The 22,526-nt window shown below is 34.7% G+C and overlaps 1 protein-coding gene across 4 annotated transcripts in view; it reads left to right on the forward strand.

The window, feature by feature from the left end:
* Positions 1-22,526, forward strand: part of ZNF280C (zinc finger protein 280C) — a 63,867-nt gene that overhangs the window by 24,353 nt on the left and 16,988 nt on the right. For all 4 annotated transcript variants that reach the window (XM_077145525.1, XM_077145522.1, XM_077145524.1 and 1 more), the window contains 7 exons: positions 5,582-5,699; positions 7,511-7,636; positions 7,777-7,886; positions 9,516-9,733; positions 14,157-14,314; positions 14,953-15,053; positions 15,814-15,960. In XM_077145525.1, the coding sequence (XP_077001640.1) occupies positions 5,582-5,699; positions 7,511-7,636; positions 7,777-7,886; positions 9,516-9,733; positions 14,157-14,314; positions 14,953-15,053; positions 15,814-15,960 (978 nt within the window). The remainder of the gene's footprint in view (positions 1-5,581; positions 5,700-7,510; positions 7,637-7,776; positions 7,887-9,515; positions 9,734-14,156; positions 14,315-14,952; positions 15,054-15,813; positions 15,961-22,526) is intronic.

Below are 22,526 nucleotides of genomic sequence, written 5' to 3' on the forward strand. Positions count from 1 at the left end.
ACAATCAAAGGTGCATTGTTCACCTTTGCCATATTCTATTAGTTACAAGCAATCACACATCCTGCTTACATGCAAGGGGAAGGAATCACACAAAGAGGGTAAATACCTGGATTGAACTATGGGGGGGGGACCACATTAGAGTCTGTCTCACACACATACAGTTATTTAGTCTTGCATACTTGGCGGGCATTACCTCAAAAATGTACAAAGTCACTTCAGGGAAAGAAACTGATAGTGTTTTTTGCCAGTGATAAAATTTGAGTTTTCATGCAAAAATTAGAATTTGGGAAAAATTGTATATGCATTCTGAAACAATATTCAATAACAATATGAGGCCTGGACTAGCAGTTAAAGAAATCTTGTCTAAAAACAAAAGACAAATGCCAATTCTCCCTTTGTTCCTAACTAGAGCATTGTCACACCTCTCTAGGCCTCATTTTCTTTATTTCTAAAATGAGAGCCTTCACCCAGAGCATTGGCTCTGAAACCTAGTAAGTGTCCATGAGCTATTTCTAATGTTTAAAAAAACATAATAGGTGGACTTGAAGTAAAATGACAGGTGCCCAAAATGCAAAAATTATTTTAGCTGGAATCAAATTAAATTTCTCGTGTTTTCTCATGCTCTCATAAGGTATATGGCATTTGGAGGAAAAATAGGAAAGGAAAGCTTCATTATTTAAAAAGACTTTGATATGTTTATAATGGGACTGTGATTGTGAAAATCTTATGTCTGATGCTCCCTTTCTCTGGGGTATGGACAGATGAGTAAAAAATATGGATTAAAAATATATAAACAAATAATAGGGGGAACAAAGGTTAAAATATATTGGGTAAATAAAAATAAATAATGGGGGAACAAATGTTAAAATAAATTTAGTTTGAAATGCTAGTGATCAATGAAAGGGAGGGGTAAGGGGTATGGTATGTATAAATTTTTTTTCTGTTTTCGTTTTATTTCTTTTTCTGAATAGATGCAAATGTTCCAAAAAATGATCATGATGATGAATATGCAACTATGTGATGATATTGTGAATTACTGATTATATATGTAGAACAGAATGATCAAAAGAGGAATGTTTGCATTTGTTACATGTTTTTAGGTATTTAAAAAAATAAGATAAATATATTGGGTAGATGGTGATACTAGTGGTCAATGAAGGTGAGATATGGGATATGGTATGCATGAGTTTTTTTTTCTTTTTATTTCCTTTTCTGGAGTGATGCAGATATTCTAAGAAATGAACATCGTGATGAATATGCAACTATGTAATGTATTGTGAGCCATTGAGTGTACACCATGTATGGAATGTGTGTATGTTAAGAATGTTTGTGTTTGTTGTTTATCAATAAAAATCTAAAAATTTTTTTTAAAGTTTGATAAATGAAAATCTTTCCTATATTGAACCACTGGAGAAAGAAAGAGATCATTCAAGGTCGGAATATTTTTTGTTTCTGTGGGCATAGATTTGTTGGGGTTTTTTTATGTTGTTATTGAGAAATATAAACAGACATACAGTCTAACCATGTTATACAATCAGTGGCTCACAATATCATCACATGGTTGTGTTTTCTTCACCATGATCATTTTTAGAACATTTGTATCACTCCAGATAAAGAAATAAAACAAAGAAAAAAGAACACATACATCTTTACCCCTCCCTCTTGTTGACCCACAAAGTTTCTGTCTATCCAGTTTTTACTCTTATCTCCCCCTATTATTTATTTTTTATCCATATTTTTTATTCATCTGTCCATAGCCTGGATAAAAGGAACATCAGGTACAAGGTTCTCACAATCACACAGTCACATTGTAAAGGCTATATAGTTATGCGGGCATCATCAATAATAAAGGCTACTGGAACACAGCTCAGCAGTTTCAGGTACTTCCCTCTAGCCACTCCAAAATATCATAAGCTAAAAAAGGATATCTCTGTAATGCATAATAATAACCTTCAGGTTAACCTCTTGACTCTGACATCTCTCTGCTACTAAAATTTTATTTTGTTTCATTTCTCTCTTCCCCTTTTTGGTCAAGAAGTCTTTCTCATTCCCATGATTCCAGGTCCCAGCTCATTCCCAGGAGTCAGGTCCCATGTTGCCAGGGAGATTTACACCCCTGGGAGTCATGTCCCACGTGGGGAGGGCAGTGAGTTCACCTGCCAAGTTGTAGGTATAGGTTTTCAACATCAAAACTCATCGATCAGTGGTTCCCAATCCTAGGGAGCTTTTAAAAAAATAGATTTTGTCAATTGTTCTGGAGTGGGGCCTGGGCATGACACATTTAGAAACTCTCCAGGTGACACTAATGTGCAGCCCAGGTCAAGAGTAACAGATACAGATTATTGAATGAATTGAGAATCCTATTTAAGGAAATTTTTTCTGAATTTTGGAGCACATTGTTGCTAATAAATTATATTTTTTCCATTTTATTTCATATTTTAAAATCTTTTTCATGTAAAATCTCTTTATCTCAATGACTCAAGTAGGCAGAGAGATAGTTGTTATCCTTTTAAAGTAAGTGTAGTATAGCTTCAGGGCACAGTGTATGAAATCAGGCAGACCTGGTTTCTAATCCCAGCTCCATCATTAATAACAAACTGAGTTGTATTAGGAACCTTACTTAACCACACTTAGTCTTAGTTTACCTATTTAAAAATGGGAAATAATACTAGGTCTTTATTAGCACTGTTGTCACAACTACTTGATACAATACACGTACCATAAAAGGATCAAGTACATTTTAAATGCACAATAATTTGGTGGCCATTATTTCAGTTGGAAACTTGAAGCTCAGAAGTGACTGCCCCAAGGTTAATAGTTAAATAAATGGACAGGCCTTCTGAATCCCGGTCTGGTCTTTCTGAACTATTTTATGAGTCATAAAAAATGCCCAACTGGAGAATTATTTTAACAGGTTATTTGTTATATAACATCTAGTCTCTGAAATCAGGGCACTTAATTGAACAGAGTTGTCACCTAGGAAATTATTTAACAGAGCAGTACTGTTTGAAGGAGCTTCTGTTAAAGAACTGTTCTGGAAATTGCAAGTGAATATTTTTCATTTTTAAGTATAAATTTTTGGAGAAACTGTTTACCTTGAAGTTAGAGTGTGCTTGGTTACAATTAAGTCATAAGATATTACTGATTTTAAATTCAGAGGTAGAATCTATCTGCCTATTATGCCTGAGATTCTACTAATAGTTTGTCACATCAGTATCTGTCTCTATAACTTTTTAATAAATCCATATAATAGAATACTTAGTAGCAAAATAAAATTCTTAAAACTGAATTCTCTCCATTTGTAAACACAAAACACCAAGCAAAACCCTAATATTCCCATTGTAAAAATTATGGGTATTTTGGGGAAGATGTTAGAAAAAACAGAGAAGACTGCATATAATATTTTGATTTTGTTTTCAGCTGATGGTCAGTATGGTATGTAGAGTATGTTGGTCAGGACTGTATTTCATACAGATACATATTCCTCTTTTCTCATTGAACATCTTTGCATTGAGTATTTCTTAAAAATATGTTGCATGATAGTCTGTCATTTAACTTATTTAACCATTTCTCCATTGTTGGACATACAGGATTTAAGTTTTTTGCTATTATAAATAATTCCTCATGAAACATTTTCATTTTCTTACCATAAATTCTTAGAAGGAAGATAATTGGATAAGTGATATGAACTTAAAATCCTTGATGGATATTGCCAATATTTTCTTGTAGAAAAGTTGTTCCAGAATATAACTTCTACTTTGTCAATAGTGAATATTATCATTGCTTTTTAATTTTAACTTTTTTTGCTTGGGCAGGCACGGGGAATCAAACCCGGGTTTCCGGCATGGCAGGTGAGAACTCTGCCTGCTGAGCCACCGTGGCCCACCCTTAATTTTAACTTTTGATTTCAAACGAATTTTAGATTACAGAAAAATTTCAAATATACACAAAATTCCCATATAACCATCTCCCAGTTTCTCAGTGTCTTGCGTATCAAAACATCTTAGTTAATAGAATCAGGAAATTAACACTGACGCAATATATTAACTAAACTGCAGATGTTCTAATTTCACCAGATTTTCCATTGTTATTTTTCTCTTCCAGGATCCTATCCAGGATCCTACCTTGTATTTAGTTGTTAATTAGTCTGTTCAGATCAGTCTTTCTTTGTGCTTCATGGTCTTGATGTTTTGAAGCATACTGGCCAGTTATTTTTATTTTATAAAGATATTTCTAAAGCAATGCCAATTCAGTAGCTAAAAATTGTATCTCATTGTTATTTGCATTTGTTTGACAAATAAGTTGGGAAAAAGTTTTTTGTGGTGTATTGGTCGTTTGTATTTAATTTATGCAGTGCAATGCCTCAGGTTCTTTGCTTGTTTGTTTTGGTTTTGTTTTTTGTTTTTTTAGACTTTTTTCCCTTTTGATTTTTTTATCTTGCATCTTAATCTTAAAATTTGCTTGTATATTATGACACATGGAATGGTCCAAAAGTCACTCTGCGCGCATACTCGTCACAGTGACTGTTTTTAATAAATAGATTACGGTATAATTTATATATATATTTAACATATGATAGTACTGGAGTATATATCCCTATATTGTATTTTCTTACATTTAATCATACTATTGATCATCTCATACTTATAATTATTTTATAATATATAATCATCTGTATATTTATTTATATAGTAAATTTTGTATCCATTTTCCTAAATTATTCTACCTTATACTTGATCACGTTATGGTTTATCTCATGCTTTTCAGCCCACTCTTTTCTTGAGATCTTCTTGCTAGCTGGGACTACCCTCTCTGCTGATGAAAGGGCTGAAATTTCTCTTGGACTACAAGTAGTCTTGTTTGTTTCCCCTAAGCTGCTTTCATGTTGTCCTCTAAGATGGGAAATTGCCTGGCCCTGCACAGGTTTCTGTGGGATCATGAGAGGAGTGAAAGATGACTATTCTTTCTCTTTCTGACCCCTGACATAAATTTCTTCAATAAAGGTGATTCCAAAACCCATTCCATGTGGTGTTGTGAAATTCACACTTAATCCTGATGTACAATACTGCAAATTAATTCCCAGTTTGTTTGCCCTGACATTTTGAGTGTGCGGTTTTTAGACTTATAGATGCTTTTAGTTTTAGTATTCATATTAGTATGTTCTTCTATTTTTCTCTTTGCTTTTGTCCAAGAATTATACTGAGGTTCTGTTATTTGCTTTTTTTATTTATATGCTGCATTTTTAGTAGCCCTCTAAAGTGTGTCAATACCTAATTAATCTACAGTGGATCTATATGTTTCTTTTATCATGAAAAAGTTGGACCAGCATTTTTTAATTAGCTTTTCAGGAATAAGCCAGCTCTAAGTAATAGCTTGCTTTCAGTTTCAAGAGATGTTAATTTTGGCAGGCAGGGAGTAATAATTTTACATTTTATAACCTACTAGTAATTGAGTCATTGTGGATATCTTTGTAGTATTGGCCTTTATAAAAGTTACTAACCTTTATAAAAGTTTATGAAATAAAATAATTATAACACTGTTGAGTAAATGCAGTATTTTTCCTATGAAATATTTTTTAAAGGATTATACAAAAAATTCATCACACATGGAATCAGATGATTCTTCAGACTTACTATTTGACTTGACCGAGGAAACAGCATTATCACAGTCTCAAGAGGCAACAACAGTTACTATAGAAGGTTTGTTTTAGCACATTTTCATAGAAATTATAAATAGAAACTTCATGAATATGCATATGGAATTGACTTTGTTTTGAAGCCCATAACTTCATGTTAAATTTACAGATTTTGTAAGATGAAATAGAGCTAATATTTCTTGAATGTCTTTCTTGGGTAAAATTGAGCTCATTCTTACTTAGAACTGGCTCTAGGCAGAGAAACCTTAAAGTAATTTCTGTGAGTCAGGAAAGGCCCCTGATGTCTGAAGGCCATTAGTAGGAACACAATTGTATGGTTATAGTTTCTATCCTAATAATGATGTAGATATAATAATTAAATATTATTATGGAATGCTACTATAAAATGGCAATACCAAAAAAGTAGTAATTTGCACATAGTAAATATTCACTCAATGCCCATTGAAGGAATAAATTTTCCATTTGAAGAAGTTAGTTATTTAATTGTAAACCATAATGAAGTTCTTCATTAACCTGTGCTATGATGGAATTTTATCTAGTTGAAAAATTCCCTGTGATCAGAGTAACCACTATTTCTATATTTTAATATATTCCATTAAATAGAGGTACATAAGGATTTTTGAATTTTTAAATTTGCCATCAAATCAGTATGCAATATCTGCCGAACCAAAACAAAAAAATTTATAGCAATGTGAGTGCCAAAAATGTTTTCCCGTTTTGATAATACTTGATTTGTTATTCACCCGTTTAGGTGTTGCTTATCTAGTTAGTAAAATAGTCAAGAACCAAGAGAATAGGGAGATGAAATAGTTGTCTTAAGTATGATTTACAAAGAACATATGAGTTCTATTCATAGAGAGTCTGAATTCTTGACACTTCTAGGGGGAAAAGACAATGATTTCTACTTTGCCTCTAAGTTTTTATACTGTAGAGAGTGGGACTTTTCCCTGAATGGTAAATAAAGTTAGAATTGATAAAGGTTCAAGCCTCTATTCTAAAAATTTTTGCAGCCTTTATCAAGTCACCTAACCTCTTTACATCTTGATTTTCTTACAATATTAAAACAGAGACTTTTATGTGTCTCATAATACATTGATTCTCCAGACCTGGAATTGGCCATTAGGGAATATCATTTTAATGCTTACTCTAATCTCAGGGCCTTTTTTTAAGGCCAAGTGAGATAAATGATAAGTAAAAATGTATTATAAGCTTTAAAGTACTTGACAGTAATGAGTTGATAGAATGACAATTATGAATGATAGTATTGCTATGTGTTAAGAAGCTTGATTGACTCCTAGTAGGGTGATCATGAAAAAATGTTCTTGGAAAGAAGGTTGGATTTAAGCTTGACCTTAAAGAATGAGAATAGAATTTTTAGTGGCACAGATAAAAACTGAAGGTTAGGTAATAGCACAAGCCAAAGGCAACAGAGAAATAGGTTAAAGAATCAGAATGTTAAACTCAGAATGATTTTATTTTAACTTCTTGCTTAAAATATGTATTTATATATATTTAAACAGTTTATTTGTACTATCCAACCTGTTATGTCATCATTTGTCTAGTCCAGAATAACAGCACTCATTGGTTGTTCACATAACCTAAGCATCCCAGAAGAATGTTAATGGGATTACAAAATCTGTCCTAAGTGCCTGTAGTACACCTATCAGTAATCATGTGCTTTGAAGATGAAAAACAATCATTTCTATGTTATCTAAAAGAATTAAACAGATTTGACAGAGGAGCTCACTAATGCACTAGTGTAATACTGAATAAGGCCACTTTTGTAGCAGTTATGAACAATATCCTATACTAAAGTATTTACAATTATCTTGCCCACTGTTTAAATTGTTGTAGGTACTGATCAAAGTTCATCTGCATTAAAACGTCCTTCTACTTCTGAAGCAAACAGTGTTAATCCAAAAAAGCCAAAGACTTTAGATAACTCTTCAGTGCCATCTCCCCAGGATGTGCAAACAAAAGGTAAATACGAGATTTGGTATATAAAAAATAAATTGTTTTTATGCATAAATTTTAGAATTGATGTTGAATTTAAAAACTATTAGTGGTTGTTTAAGATTTAATAAGGCGAATTTGAATCATAAGTCCTTAATTTATTTTAGGTACAAATACCTCACCACCTCAATGTAAAACTGGAACACCTTTTCTAAGAGCTTGTCCAAAGTGCAATGTTCAGTTCAATCTTCTGGATCCTTTGAAATATCACATGAAGGTAAAACATTTTCCAAATTTAATATTAAAAAGCTGTTTATTAATCCCCCAAATAATTACTAATGAATATACAGTAAATGCTAGTTTGTCCAGATATTTGGATAAGAAATCTTCTCCTTTTTGGTATTTCTGTGTAATCTGAGTAAAAAGTTACATTTATAATGATTATCTTTGTACAAGACTTTAAAAATCTCAGTCATCAGATTTTCAAAGTTAATTCATATACACCATAATCTATGCATATTGCATTCTAATCTTAAATGAAATAATGTATTAATTGGAATACTGTATTTACTAGATCAAGCCATCCTCCAAACTTCCTGTAAAATAGGCGTTTTATTAGGCTTAATCTTACATATAACTCAAAAATCCTGTTTTTTTTTTTTGTCCATGGTACTCTACTCAGCGGAAGTCTGAGTTTTACCTTTAAATTTTTAACACAGGCATAAATTCCTAATAATGGTGGAGTATTTCATATGAAATTAGTTTTAACTCAGTCCAGATTATAGTTTGTATAATTGTTATAATTCTAGCTTTATGTTGGTATAGGAAGCTTTGAAATTAGCTTTCTGATAATTTTCAAAGTATTTAATGAAGTATGAGGTTTAGGTAAAACTCCTTAAAATATTTTAGTAGATATTACAGTGTCCTAATGTGTCGGTGTAAAGATAGTGTGTAATTTTGCATGCCCAGTATTAAATGGCAGGAAGGGAGAAGGGAGTCAAGGAAAAAAGAGGTGATGTAGATTATATGATAAGAAAGGAAGGAGAAGTGTGCAAGTCAAAAAAATAACTAGAAAAGTTAATGCTCACTATTGCAAAGATTGGCAAATTTATATTGAAATTCAGCATTTTAAAAAGGTAGGAAAAACAGCGAGTCCTAAATTTCCAAATACATTCATTTTATTCTTGGACAGAGCTGTATTTGGTTGGTTTATCACTACTATTTACCTCCCAGAATGTGGCCTCTGATAACTAGACTGTGTTTTGGTTTTATGTTTTAAAAAAAAAAAAAAAAAAGTATCCTCTGCAAGTGCGTATTCCATATTAGGATCGGTTTATGTGAGGTGTTGATTTCACTCACAAAGTAATTTCGCCTTCAGATATTTAGTCATTCTAGAGAGAAAATGCTGAGGTTTTCAGGATGGAATGGATGCTTCTCTCTTTGTGTCCTCTACATTTTCTAGCAATTTTAGTCTTGGAAATGGCAATTGGCTATGCTCAATCCAATTCCAACCAGGATTTACTGGAAATGCTATATTATTTGATAATTAAACATATACATAATGGCCTTTAGAACTACCTTTCCCTTTAAACTATATCTTAAAACAGATATGAAAATCATTGAGTTTTTGTTAAGGAACAAATTATTATTAGAAAAGGTATAGCAATCTCTAATCTTAAGGTTTTTAATTTTTTTGAAAATACTTTGTCTAAGATAATAGGTGTTTGTTGATTGAATTTTTTAGAATGTAAAAAGAAGAAAGCCAACATTTTGGTGAATATTTTTCAAGATACAACGCCAAGCATAACTTTACATTATCTGGCCCTAGTTGTAGACACAGTATCCTTTTTTGGCATCTAATTTTATAAAGAGATATAAATAAGGCTTATATATTTTCCTCTTTCAGCGTTGTTGTCCTGACAAGATAAATAACTTCTTGGACATGATTAAAACAGAAGTTTCAAATACTGAAAATAAAGATACTGGTGCAGAGAAAGGAAAGTTGATCATGTTAGTTAGTGATTTTTATTATGGAAGACATGAAGGAAATGTTGAGGAAGAACAGAAGACTTACACAACCTTTAAATGCTTCAGTTGCTTGAAAGTTCTTAAAAATAATATTAGGTATGTAAATATTTTTATTTCATTGGAATGCTGCAAATTCTTTTTTATTAGAGAAGTTATGGGTTTACAGAGCAATCATGCACGAAATACAGGGTTCCCATGTACTATCCTATTATTAACAACTTGGTGAGGTGCATTGGTAACAATTGGTATAAGCACATTTTCATAATTGTACTATTAGCTATAGTTCATGGTTTCACTTAGGGTTCGCTTTTGGTCAGTGCAGTTCCATGGGTTTTTAAAAAATTTTAATTTATCACTATGTATACAACCTAACATTTCCAGCCATTCTAGACAAGATATTTTAACATTTTCTTCTTAGAACAAAAACAGGTTGTCTTGTTAGAAAGCCTTTGTCCTTCCTTATATTTTATATTAAGTGAATCTTCCTTATAAAGTGAATCTTAGGTCCACTTAGTTGTATTTCCTTCAGATAGCTTATAAAAGGACAAAATTTATTTTAACTAATGGGTGAATTACCTCTTCTTTACCCTATATTATCATTGCACTAGGTTTTTTCATAAGAATTTTTTATTTAATAGCTGTTTTTGAATCATACTTTTCTTATCATGAGAACCACTTTATCCAGTTTGACTTCTCCATACTAGTTTTAATACTCAGATATTTAAAATCCTATTTATAATTTACATTTACCTTGCAGAGAAAGTGATTTTTTTCTTGCTCTTAAGAAAAGTGCCCATTCTAGGAAACATATCTATGACTTTAATTTTTAAACTTAACATATTTTAAAATAGAGATTTAATTTCCAGTGGATGTTTTTAAGATTTTATGAATGTATGCTTTAAATTTTAGAAATCTGTTCTTTGCAAGCTTTGAGTTATATGGCATATTATATAGCTATCATCCTCAGAGAGATCATAACAAGAAGAAAGTAACAAGACATAATTGATTATTTTTCATTGGTTTATATAGCCTTATATTTATGTGTTGTTTTTTAACATTTTATATAAAAATTTTCAAGCATTCAGCAAAACTGAAAAATTTTAAGTCAACACCTGTGTATTTACTGCCTGAATTCTACTATTAACATTTACTGTATTTTATCATGTATCTGTTCAATCATAAAATCATCTAGTTTTTTTAGGTATTTTTCAAAGTTGTAGATATCAGTGTACTTGGCTTAGGTGAGGTATATATATATATGTGCTTTTTATGTGCGTTCATGTACATGTATATGTGTTGTGTGTATATATGTATCTTTTTTAAGAAACTTTTATTGTGTAATATAGCATATATACAAAAAAGCAATAAATTTCAAAGTACATTTTAAAAGTAGTTATAGAACAGATTTCAACGTTTAGTATGGGTTACAGTTCCACAATTTAAGGTTTTTCCTTTTAGCTATTCCAGGACACTGGAGACTAAAATGAAATATCAATGTATTAGATTTAGTAGTCATACTCATTTGTTAAATCCTAACTTCTCTTATATAACTCCTCCTTATGCTTTGATCCTTCTTCCAATCTTTATGGGTGTTTGGGCTATGCCCATTCAAACTTTTTCATGTTGGAAAGGGGTGTTGATAATATGGGACAGCAGGATGGAACTAGTTGATGTTTTTGGAGGAGCTGGTCCTTCTGGGTTTCAGGACTTCTCTGGCCTAGGAACATCTGGAGGTGATAGGTTTCTGGAAAGTAATCTTAATGTAGAATCTCAGAGAGCCCTAGGTGTTCTTTAGGGTTAACAGGAATGGTGTTGGTTAGAGTTTGGTGAACCATGGCAGTTTGCATTATCTAGCTGAATCTCACATAAGAGTAGCCTCCAGAATAGCCTCTCAGCTCTATTTGAACTCTTTTAGCCACTGATGCCTTATTTGTTACATTTCTTTTAGCCCTTTTGGTCAGGAAGGTGTTGTCGATCCCACGGTGGTGCCAGAGAACCATGGATCATTTTGCCCCTGGATGGTCATGTACCACTTAGGGGGGACGGTAATGATTTTACTTGCAGAGTTGGGCTTAAAGAGAGAGGCTGCATTTGAGTAACAAAAGAGGTGCTCCAGAAGTAACTCTTAGGCATAGCTATAAGTAGGCTTAGCTTGTCTGCTATAGAAATAAACTTCACAAGAGTAAGCCTTAAGATCAAGGGCTTGGCCTCTTGACTTGGGGATCTGTAATATTTGAGACAGTATCAGGGGTTTCCCAGGTGCTAAAGTTTAATAGTTGCATATTTTTTTCTTCCATCCCTCAAGGGACTTTGCCAATTACTTTTTAATTAGCTGCTCAATATACTCTGGGATGTATCTGGGCATTACATTAAGCTGTACAGAATTGCAAGTCCTCATTCCCATTCTGGGCCTCATGTGTTTGGGTTGTTTAAGTGAGCTATGCTGACAACTGAGTTAGATCATCTGCTACAGAAAATTTAGGTTTTGAACTAAAATAAACCTCTTTTTCTTTGGTATCATACAGTAGGTGAAGTTCAGACTGAATACACACAATGCCATCCTTACCCTTGTATTCTGATTTATCTTAGTCCAGACCAGATTGGCTTCATTCTTCATATCTGTAGCTGAAGCCTGATGCTTTTTCAGTTCCTTGAATGGCTGTTATATGTAGCAATGCTGACTTTCAGAGTTGCAGAACTCTGACTCTGAGCCTTAGATGTCACACAGGTACCCAAAGTTCCAGGGAGATACCTGGCTATATACATATATAGCACAGCATCTCAGGATTTAGAAATAACACTGAAAACTCAGGAATAAATGTTACTGCTATAAGAGCTTGCAATCTAGACCCCAATTTTCTTAAAAGTATTTTTCTACGAGAGACCATACAATATTTGTTCTTTCGTTTCTGGCTTATTTTGCACCACACAATGTCCCCAAGGTTCATTTACCTCGTTGCATGTTTTAAAACAAAGAAGAAAAGCAAATTTTTACTGAGCCATTTAATGAAAGTGATTATAAAGTACACACTTATCTAGAGGGCTTTAAGGCCTTAGAGATTTTCTTTTCTCTCTCTCTGCCCTTCTTCTCCTGGTACTCCCAGTGTGTATATTGGTAAACTTGATGGTGTTCCATAGGTTCCTCAGGCTCTGTTCACTTCATTAAGTTCATTGATTCTTTCTTCTTCCAACTCCAACATACTGTTGAACCACTCTAGGGAATTTTAAATTTCTGTTACTGGGATCTTCAACTCTGTTTGATTCTTTTTCATAATTTCCAGTTCTCTGTTGATGTTCTCTTCTGTATTCACCTCTTGTTTTCCTAATATCCTTAGTTCTTTATCCATATTTTCCTTTAGCTCTTTGAGTATATTTAAGAGCATTTTTTTAAAGTCTTTGTCTTGGTACGTCCCAAGTCTGGTTCTCCTTGGTGATGATTTTCAATACTTTACCCTTCTACCTTGCTTCGGGCATTGCTATGTGTTTTTTTGTTTTGTTTTTTGATGTGTTATCACTGTGATTTACACTCCCAGGCATTTTTTCCTTAAGCTTATATTCAGGTAGTGTTTTTTTGTGTGTGTTTGTTTCTTGCATGGGCAGGCACCGGGAAATGAACCCGGGTCTCCGGCATGGCAGGTGAGAATTCTGCCACTGAACCACCGTCACACTGCCCTCAGTTAGTGTTTTGACAGATTTTTTGAATGCCAGCTCACAGAAATAAGGAAGAAAAGAAAACATCCGTCTCAGTCTCTGCAGAAATTGACTTTTGCAAGTCTCCCCTTCAGAGCTTAGTTTTACAGTGAGTTTAGAAAATAGCTAGGCAAAATCATCGGGTGCAAACCTTAGAAATTCTCCCATTTACATGGATATAAATGTTCCCTCTTCCTTAGGAAACAATGTTTCCTCAAGGTTCCAGGCATTGCACTTAAATGTCCCACAGCCAGCAATCTTTGCCCCAGGCAACTGCATGTTGAGTGATCTCCGACAGCCTTCTGTAGGAGAGCTCTGTGAGCTACCTTCTATACACAGGACAAGCTCTGGGATGGAGAGCCCATGATCAGTGTTCTGGTTCAGTCCTTCAGCAGACAGATTGGGCCCAAAATACATGCTCCTAGTATATGCATGAGGGTTACTCTGCTCCCTCTGGAACTAGAACCAGGGACCTTCATTGGAAGCATGTGCTAGCTCTTTGTGGAGCCAGTGAGGGCATAGGGGAGGGGCCAGCAAGGGCGCCAGGAGATCTTTTTAAGTTGCCTTTTTTTTTTTTAAACTTGATACTCGCCCTGTTACTGCAGTTCTATTTTCTGAAATTTTGAGAAAGGTGTTTCTAACAGTTCTTGCTGGTCAAAGCTTCTGTTCAGGGACAGACCTTTGAAGTATCTCACTCTACGTCTTGATTGAGGTAGAAATTTTAATTTGAACATTGCAACTGTATTTTTTTTTTAATTTAGGTCTAGATATTTGTGGGATTTTTTTGTTTGTTTTAAATCTGAATTTTTGTACCTGTTATCATTTATAGGTTTATGAACCACATGAAACACCATTTGGAACTTGAGAAACAGAACAGTGAGAGCTGGGAAAACCACACTACCTGCCAGCATTGCTACCGTCAGTATCCCACACCATTCCAGCTGCAGTGTCACATTGAAAGTACACACACACCCCATGAATTTTCTAGTAAGTTACAATTTCATTTAAGTACTGAATATTCTTGATTTTGACAAGGAAACCTTAAATTTTCTGATAGGAAAATAAAAATAAGAATAAACTTTGTAATTTGAGGGCAAAATTGAAAATAACACTTTTTAACTTTCATAAGCATTTAGATAAAATTAAATATTAATATTGAGGTCTGTCTTGTAAATATTAGTGGAAACTCCTTGGCATAATTCATGCATTGTATTTAGGGCGCTAAATTAGAAAATTTAGATTCCATGGTTTCCAAATATGATAGTAATGGCTTTGATTTAAACTTTAATAAAAACAACTACAATGGTAGTTAAAATCACAGAGCTTGAGTTCACATCCCAGTTCTGCCTCTTGCCAGTGAGAGCTCAGGCAAGTTATTTAATCTTTCTATGCCTCTGGTTTCTTATCTGAAAAAAATGGGAGTGATAGTACTTTCCTCAATGATATTTTGAGAATTAAGTGCTTAGAACAGTGCTACAGTGTCAACAACTATAGAATTGTTAAAACCACCGTGACCACTGTTAGTACTATTATTACTGTTATTGCTGTTCTCATAGATATACAAAATGAGTTACTTATTTCTGTATATCCTTAAAATGGTGTAATGTCTTTTTTTCCACTTTCAGCCATTTGTAAAATCTGTGAATTATCATTTGAATCAGAACATATTCTTTTACAACATATGAAGGACACTCATAAACCCGGTGAAATGCCATATATTTGCCAGGTACACACACATTTTATTGTGTACTTAGGTGTTTGTTTAATTTTCATGTGTCACGAAATAGTACTGTTTTTTTTAGTTACTAAACTGAAGCCCGCTAAATAAATAAATTCATTAGTGGAATTGTATGTGTCAACTCTTGCATTATATGTGGCAGTGGCAAGTTGGATTTGGCCTGTGAGCCGTAGTTTGCTGACCCCTGTATAGACAAGAGCCCTGCTGGAAAAGGAAGACATATAGACTTACCTTACCACATAGAGAAGAATGTAGACATGCCAGAGAAATAGGGTATGCTGTTAAGTTATAGAGAACCCAACTAAATGCTTTGTGACCAGTATTTTACCAGAATTTGAAGTGGCTCCCAATAATAGCAAAGAAAGATAAAGATAAATTTCTGCTGGCATAGCTTACATGCCATTTAATATCCAAAGAAGAAAATACCCTGTTTTATATAGCAGGAAAGTCTTTATGGGACAAGAAATATAAGAGCTTGAAAATTGAAGTCAGGATAATAGAGGGTTGAAATGAAGAAAGGGATCCAGTTATTTTTTGGAATATATCCCTAAACTTTAAGGCATAACGTTTCTGTCTCAACGATTATCTGTATTGTTTGCAATAACAGGAGTCGCAGTTGTATAGGCAGCAGAGCTGAATCAGTACTAGTGCATATAATGTTCTTCTAAACAAATGACTTAGTAATACTTTGTTACTGCCTATCTATTATAAATGTTCAACTTAAACTAAACTTTGTTTATATTTCTAGGTTTGCCAGTATAGATCATCAACATTTTCTGATGTAGAAATTCATTTTAGAACATCCCATGAAAACACTAAGAACTTGTTATGTCCGTTTTGCCTCAAAGTTAGTAAAATGGCAACACCTTACATGAATCATTACATGAAGCATCAGGTGAGATTTACCAGTTCTCTTTTACCAGTTCTTATTTGTTCATATTTTCTTAAGAAAAGATTGATAACACTGGTTAGATTTATTCTGGAAGTAAAGCAAAGTTTTTTCAAATGTTCCATTACTTGTGAAACCTCTGTTTCTTGTCCTTGCCTGCTTTCTGATGATGAAAGGGCTCATAAATAGTGAACATTCTGAAAGCGATCTAGAAATAGGAGCCCTAGAGTAGAGGGGAAAAGGAAAAGATGAGATTGGGCATTTCATAGTCTTAAAGAGTGGTGGGAAAGTGAACAGTTTTGAAGGTAGTTGTAAGGAGGGAAAAGGAAAAGTTTGAACTGAGGAAAATAAGATTGAGGAATTTATAATCTTCTGTTCTCCTCTTTCTCTTCAAACTTTATTTCTACTTTCTAGCCACTGTTTATTGAGAAGATATACAGTTGTCATCGGTGACCCAGAGGTGTTTTTATAGCAGCCAGTGACAAAGGAAATAGCAAGGACACTTACTACTAGATATGTGAATCATATTTAGATTTTAACTTCTTTCCTGAATGACTTTTGCTAGTTCTGCTACATAGTTTCAGAGATGCCAGTATTACTGCTTGCACCCTTTCCCTTGAATATTAATTTTATACTTACTGGTTCTTTTCACAAAATAATTAGACCATCCTGTTTCAGCTGAAATCTTTGATGACATAAGCGTGTTTTCTCTGCCAAAGTCAGAAATCAATAGATACACTAAATCTGACCTTGTAGTTAAGTTTTGCCTTCTCACTTGTCAGCTTATTACATTTTCTTAATATTGATTGCATTGTCGTGGCCAGTTTCCTCAGCATTGATACCAATATTGCTATCATTCTAGTCATTGAATATCATGAATCACCTTGTGTTTCTTAATTGGGAAAGATCGTAAAAGAATTTTGAGGATCACCTTTGCTATGACGGGGGTGGTACCAGTATTGTTCCTTTTTATCCCGGTATGCCACTTTACCCTTGAATATCTAGTAAGATATTTCTACTTGAGTGTTTCCCTAGCAGTGTTCCTCCAGATGTTAATAGGTATTCCCCTCAAAAATTGTTCCTGGTAAAATAAATTTAGTGTATGGCTGGATTTATAAAATTAAAGTATTTTGTTGTTGTTTATTTTTAAAACAGGACTTCTCAATGCTTTTAGTATACTAATGGACATTGTAAATCACCAAGAAGGGGTATAGTATGTATTATTCCCCAAATCTGTTTGGCCATCAAATCCTTTATTTGTACAATACCTATTAACATTTTGTGAGAAACGGGGTTTGAAACATACTATTCTTGGTGTTCTACACTTCATCTTCTAGTCTTTAATTTTGAAAAGGAGAATGAGGTAGATATAAAGCAGTAGTCTGGCTGTTTCATTATGAGGCTTTTAACATAATTCTATGCTTACTAATCTCTAGAGTAAGATACAGATGTGGGAAGAAAGATACATGCTTAGAAAGGTAGAAAGGAATGAGTGGCCTCACTATGTGGGATGTATCTCTTAAGTAGTCCAAATGATCTGTAGTCAGTTTTCATACCTTGAGTTGTATGTCTTTATTTGCCATGTGTTTAGAAGAGTTAATCCAGCAGGTCTGAATTGCTCAAATTTTGCACATTTTCAGAAGGGCCTGCTTGCATAATTGGCTCTTGGCTAACTCCTGGGTATTGAGCTCTTGAAATTTTTCCTATGTTGTTAATTGATAAGAGTGATTTACATCCCTGGAGCCTTGATCCCTGTTGTACCAGCTTGTCTAGATGATTTGTGCAAACGGTATGATTTATGGTGAATGCCTGCTTTTCTTCTGGGGTCTAAAGATTTGGTAGCTGACCCTCATAAAAACCCTGGGCTCTTAGACTCAAGATTTTCCTTGGCAAAATCATTTCACACATGCTGCTACAGTGAGTTGCTGGGGGATTGATTTAGCCTGTCCTTTGCAATTCCATTGGGAAAGGGCTCTAGAAGCTTATGCCTGATACCTTCCACACTCCACCCAGTACACTTTTTTTTCCTTTATTAATCCTGCTCTGTATCCTTTCACTCTAAGAAATTATAGCTGTATGTAAATATAACAGTTTCTAAGCCCTTAAGTCTTTCTAGCGAATCATCACACCTGGGAAGTGGTCTTGGATACCATTGACCACCATGGCTTCCCAATTTATTTTTGTAAGTTTGGAGTATCTAGGAGGTAAGGTAGGTAGCCAGCAGTAAGGAGGAAACAGTGTATTAATAAGAAGGATCATTAGGTACCCTTTAGGGTATTCACAGTTTGCATAATTATTCACAAAAAAAAATTAAAAAAAAAACATAGCTGAGCAGGATTATAATCTTGTCATCGAAGTGACTGTGTCAGTTAGATATTAGACTATAAGAACTGTTGAATCTATGGCTCACTTTATTTTCTTTGAAGTCTTCAATTGTAACTTGTTCTATTTTTAACTTTTTTTTATTGTGAAAGATAACATATATACAAAACAATAAATTTCGAAGTACATTATAACAAGTATTTGCAGAGCAAATTTTAAAATTTGGTATAGGTTACAATTTCACAATTTTAGGTTTAACTTCTAGCTACTCTAAGGTACTAGAGATAAAAAGAAATATCAACATAATGATTCAGCACTCATTATAACTCGTTCATTAACAAGTTATAGACTATATTATATCTCAAAAAACTTTAGAACAAACAATCCAGTTAGAACTATTTTTAAGAAAGGATAAAAGATTTCAAGTATGTTAAATATGCTCATTGGAATCTTAATAACAATAAGCAGTAACTATGCTAATTACCTACCACATGACAGCCACTGGTGCTTTATATGCGTTTTTTGGTTTATCATCAAAGCTGATATATTATTATTTCCATTTTATGGATGATAAACAAAGCTTTAGAGAAAGTAAATAACTTGCCTGGTGTCACATTATCTGATGAATTGCAGAGCCAGAAGTTGACTTCAGAGCCCAGGCTTTTACCGCAGATTCATATTTCATGCCTGCATTAGGTCTATAGGCAGAAATTAAGAATAGTCTGAATCAGCCTTGAAAATCTCTCAAATCATCCAAACAATATAATATGCTTGTCACAAAGTTCAATGTAATTTTCCCCTACCCTTGAAACAGATCACTGTTTCTTTGATTGATCATATGTTATTAAAAAACTATAATGTGTTATCACGTTTAGCACATTGTGAGCATACATGCATAAGAAATACCCAGCTAAGGAAATAGTAGATTATTGATTCCATCTCAGGACTCTGAGCAATAATAGAATGCCATATACTTTGAACTGGTTAAATTGTGCCTGCTACTCATGTGCATGCTCTGTGCCAGTCTCTTGCTATCTGCCTCACTATTCACTTTTTTTAAAAATAAATATTATTTGTTGAGTGCCTACTTTATGCTAGGGACTGTTTCACATATATTAAGGGTACGGAAATAAAATTTGCATTTTTGTGGAGAAAAGGTGTGTGTATGTGTGTTTGAATATATATATATGCCAACTCTTGGTAAGTACCATGGAAGGAAAATATAAGAGGGTAAGAAGTGCCGGGAACTAGAGGAGTGGTTTCTGTTAGAGGAAATAAGGGATTAAACCATGTGAGTATCTGAGAAAGAGTGTTCCAGGCAGAGGAAACAGTAAGCAGGTGAGTGTATGTGTAACAGTTTCAAGAAATAGCAAGGAGGTCAATGTGGTTGGAGAAAGTAAACAAGTAAGACTAGTAGAAGATGAGGTTGTAGCAACAGAATAAAAGCCAGAGTGTTGTAGAAAGCCATTGGAGGGTTTTAGCAAGTGAAAGATCTGCAGTGTTTTAAGATCACTCTGGCAGCTATGGGAAGACTAGATCATAGCAAGGAAAGTGTGAAAACAGGGAGAAGACAGTCTATTGCAGTAGTCCAGGTGAGTGGCTTGAAGACTATAGTATTGTAGCAGTAGTTGAGGTAATGAGAAGTAGAAAGACTATACTTTTGGGGGGATGGGCGGAGGGGTACATGGTCTGGGGATCGAACCTGGATCCTCCTGCATGGAAGGTGAGCATTCTACTACTGAACCACCCATGTACTCTTTATATGTGTTTTTTTTGTTTTGTTTTGTTTTGTTTTTTAAGGTAGATCAGACAGGTTTTATTGGTGGAGTAGATGTGTGGAGTGTGAGGAAGGAGTTCAGAGCAACCAACATTTTTTGTCCTTAGTAGCTGCAACAATGGTGTCCCCATATATTGAGATGCAAACAATGGTGTCCCTAGCATTAGTAGGCACTCAACGAATAATATTTAGTTTTTAGAAAGTGAATAGTGAGACAAGTTTTCGGTGTTTTGTTTTTTATTTTTTCTTCCCAGGAGAGGAGTGGGAGATTTATTAATACATAGTGTCCTTCTTTGTCTCTTTTAACTGTTTTACATTTGAACATGTGCTTCATGTTGTCATTCATTTCCCTGAGTCTCCCTGCTCATATTTTTCCATTCTTTTTCCTATATTTTCTTTTGCTTGTTGGATTTCAGATGTCCCGTCCTCCGGTTCACTAATCCTATCTACTGCCTCTTGAAATCTGACATTGTAAGTTTCCATTGTTTTTTCATGTCTTCTACTTTTTTTTTACCTCTTCTACTTTCATTCCCATAAATTCTGTGATTGGTTTTTTCAGACTTTCGATTTCTTCTTTTTGTTCATTCCTTGCCTTCTTTATATCTTCCCTCAATTCACTGATTTGATTTTTGATGAGGTTTTCCATGTCTGTTTGAACATTCTGAATTAATTGTTTCAACTCCTGTTCTCATTTGAATTGTTGGTTTGTTGCTTTGACTGGACTATAGCTTCAATTTTCTGAGTATGATTTATTATTTTTTGCTGGTGTCTAGGCATTTAATTACCTTAATTGGTTTATTCTGGAGATTGTTTTCACTTTTTTTACCTAGGATTTTCTTGCTGGATGACTTTGTTATCTACCTGTTCTTTGCCCTTCAGTTCAGCTTATTCTGGACCTCTAGCTTAAGTTTTGTTTAACAGATCAGAATTTTTCAGTTCTTGTTTTCTTGTTTCTCGCCCTGCCTGAATGGTGCCTTTTCCCCCCCCTCCTTAGGAGGATCTGCTTAGGTATTATAGACCCCAGCCAGATTTTCCCAGACCAAACTGGCCTTTTGTCAGGAGGAAAGAGTCACCTGTGTCAGTTTTCCCTGAGGGTGAAACCCAGCAGATTAAAAGGCTTTCCTATGAAGTCTCTGGACTTTGCGTTTTTCCTATCCTGCCCATAATGTGGCTTTTATGCCTGCAGGTCCCACCAGCATAAGGTGATGTGATACCTTTAACTTCAGCAGACTCTCACTGCTGGGGGCGTGATGGAGACAGAAGAGAGGTTGTAGGCTGGCTTTAATCGCTTCACTTTTCCAAGCCCTGGGGTCTGAAATCCTTGAGGGAGAGGTTCCACCCCCTCTCCTGGGGAAGGCATAAGCTCCAGACAAACACTCAAACAAGCTTAATTCTGCCTATGTCTGGGGCAGCTGTATCCAAAGAGCAGTCAAACGGTAAAAACACAGCCACCAAAATGAGAGAGAAAATCTTTTTCAGAGCAGGACCCCCATTCCTCAGGTTTGCCAATCAAGAGCTTAAGTGGGTACGTTGTTCTGTGTATCTCCAGGTCCTATGTGCCTCCTCCTTTCCTTCAGGGCCCAGACTTTTCAAATCCAAAAAAACCTCTGTTTTTTGTTGTTCTTTTTCTTTTTCTGTCAGCCCTGCCCCCTCTGCGCGGGGGCAAAAACCAGCAACCTCTGCTTTTACTCGAGGTTCAGCTGAGCTGGGGGGCTATTTTTAGTAGTGAGACTTTGTTAATTAATTCCACAATTGGCGTTTGGTTGCACTCAGCCCCTGCTGCTGGTAAAGTCTCTTTCCTTTCCCTCTGGGAAGCAGCCTGTGGGGGAGGGGCACCAGCCCCTATGTCTTGGGGAACTCACGGTTCTGGGTGGGCTCGCAGCTGGTCCAGCTTATCCAGACTGGTGTACGCTGTGTGTCCGGTCACTAACATGGCCCCAGCAGTTGTTCTGTACTATTCCTGGCTATTTATTAGCTGCTCAGGAGGACCAACTAATTCCCACACCTTGCTAAGCCTCCATATTGGCCCCTGGAGTGGGAGATTTAGAGTTCAGTTTTGTCCATGTTGATTTGAAATTCCTTTTAGACATCAAGTAGACCATTGGATATATGGTAATACAGCTATGGAATTGAATGAGGTATAGGTAGAAAAAAAGGTTTCTGGGAACTTGCTCTGGAGAACTTTCTGTCTTGTTTTATTGTCTGTTTTGTGGCTGGATTCTCCCCCTCCCACTCTTTTGCACACATGTAGTTGACTTTATGTTGCCCCTGTGATCCAATGCACCACACTTCTAAAATAGTCTTAAGATGAAATAGGATAGTAATACAGATGCATTATATTTATGTATCATTTTGAGCTTTGAAAATAACTTTTATTATCAGGTACCTACTTGCACCAGAAACTGCAAGTAGATACTTTCATATGTATTACCTCATCTGATTTTTGTTAAGGATTGTTTCTGTTCTATGTGGA

Source organism: Tamandua tetradactyla, chromosome X (genome assembly GCF_023851605.1).
Source record: "Tamandua tetradactyla isolate mTamTet1 chromosome X, mTamTet1.pri, whole genome shotgun sequence".
NCBI classification, from domain to species: domain Eukaryota; kingdom Metazoa; phylum Chordata; class Mammalia; order Pilosa; family Myrmecophagidae; genus Tamandua; species Tamandua tetradactyla.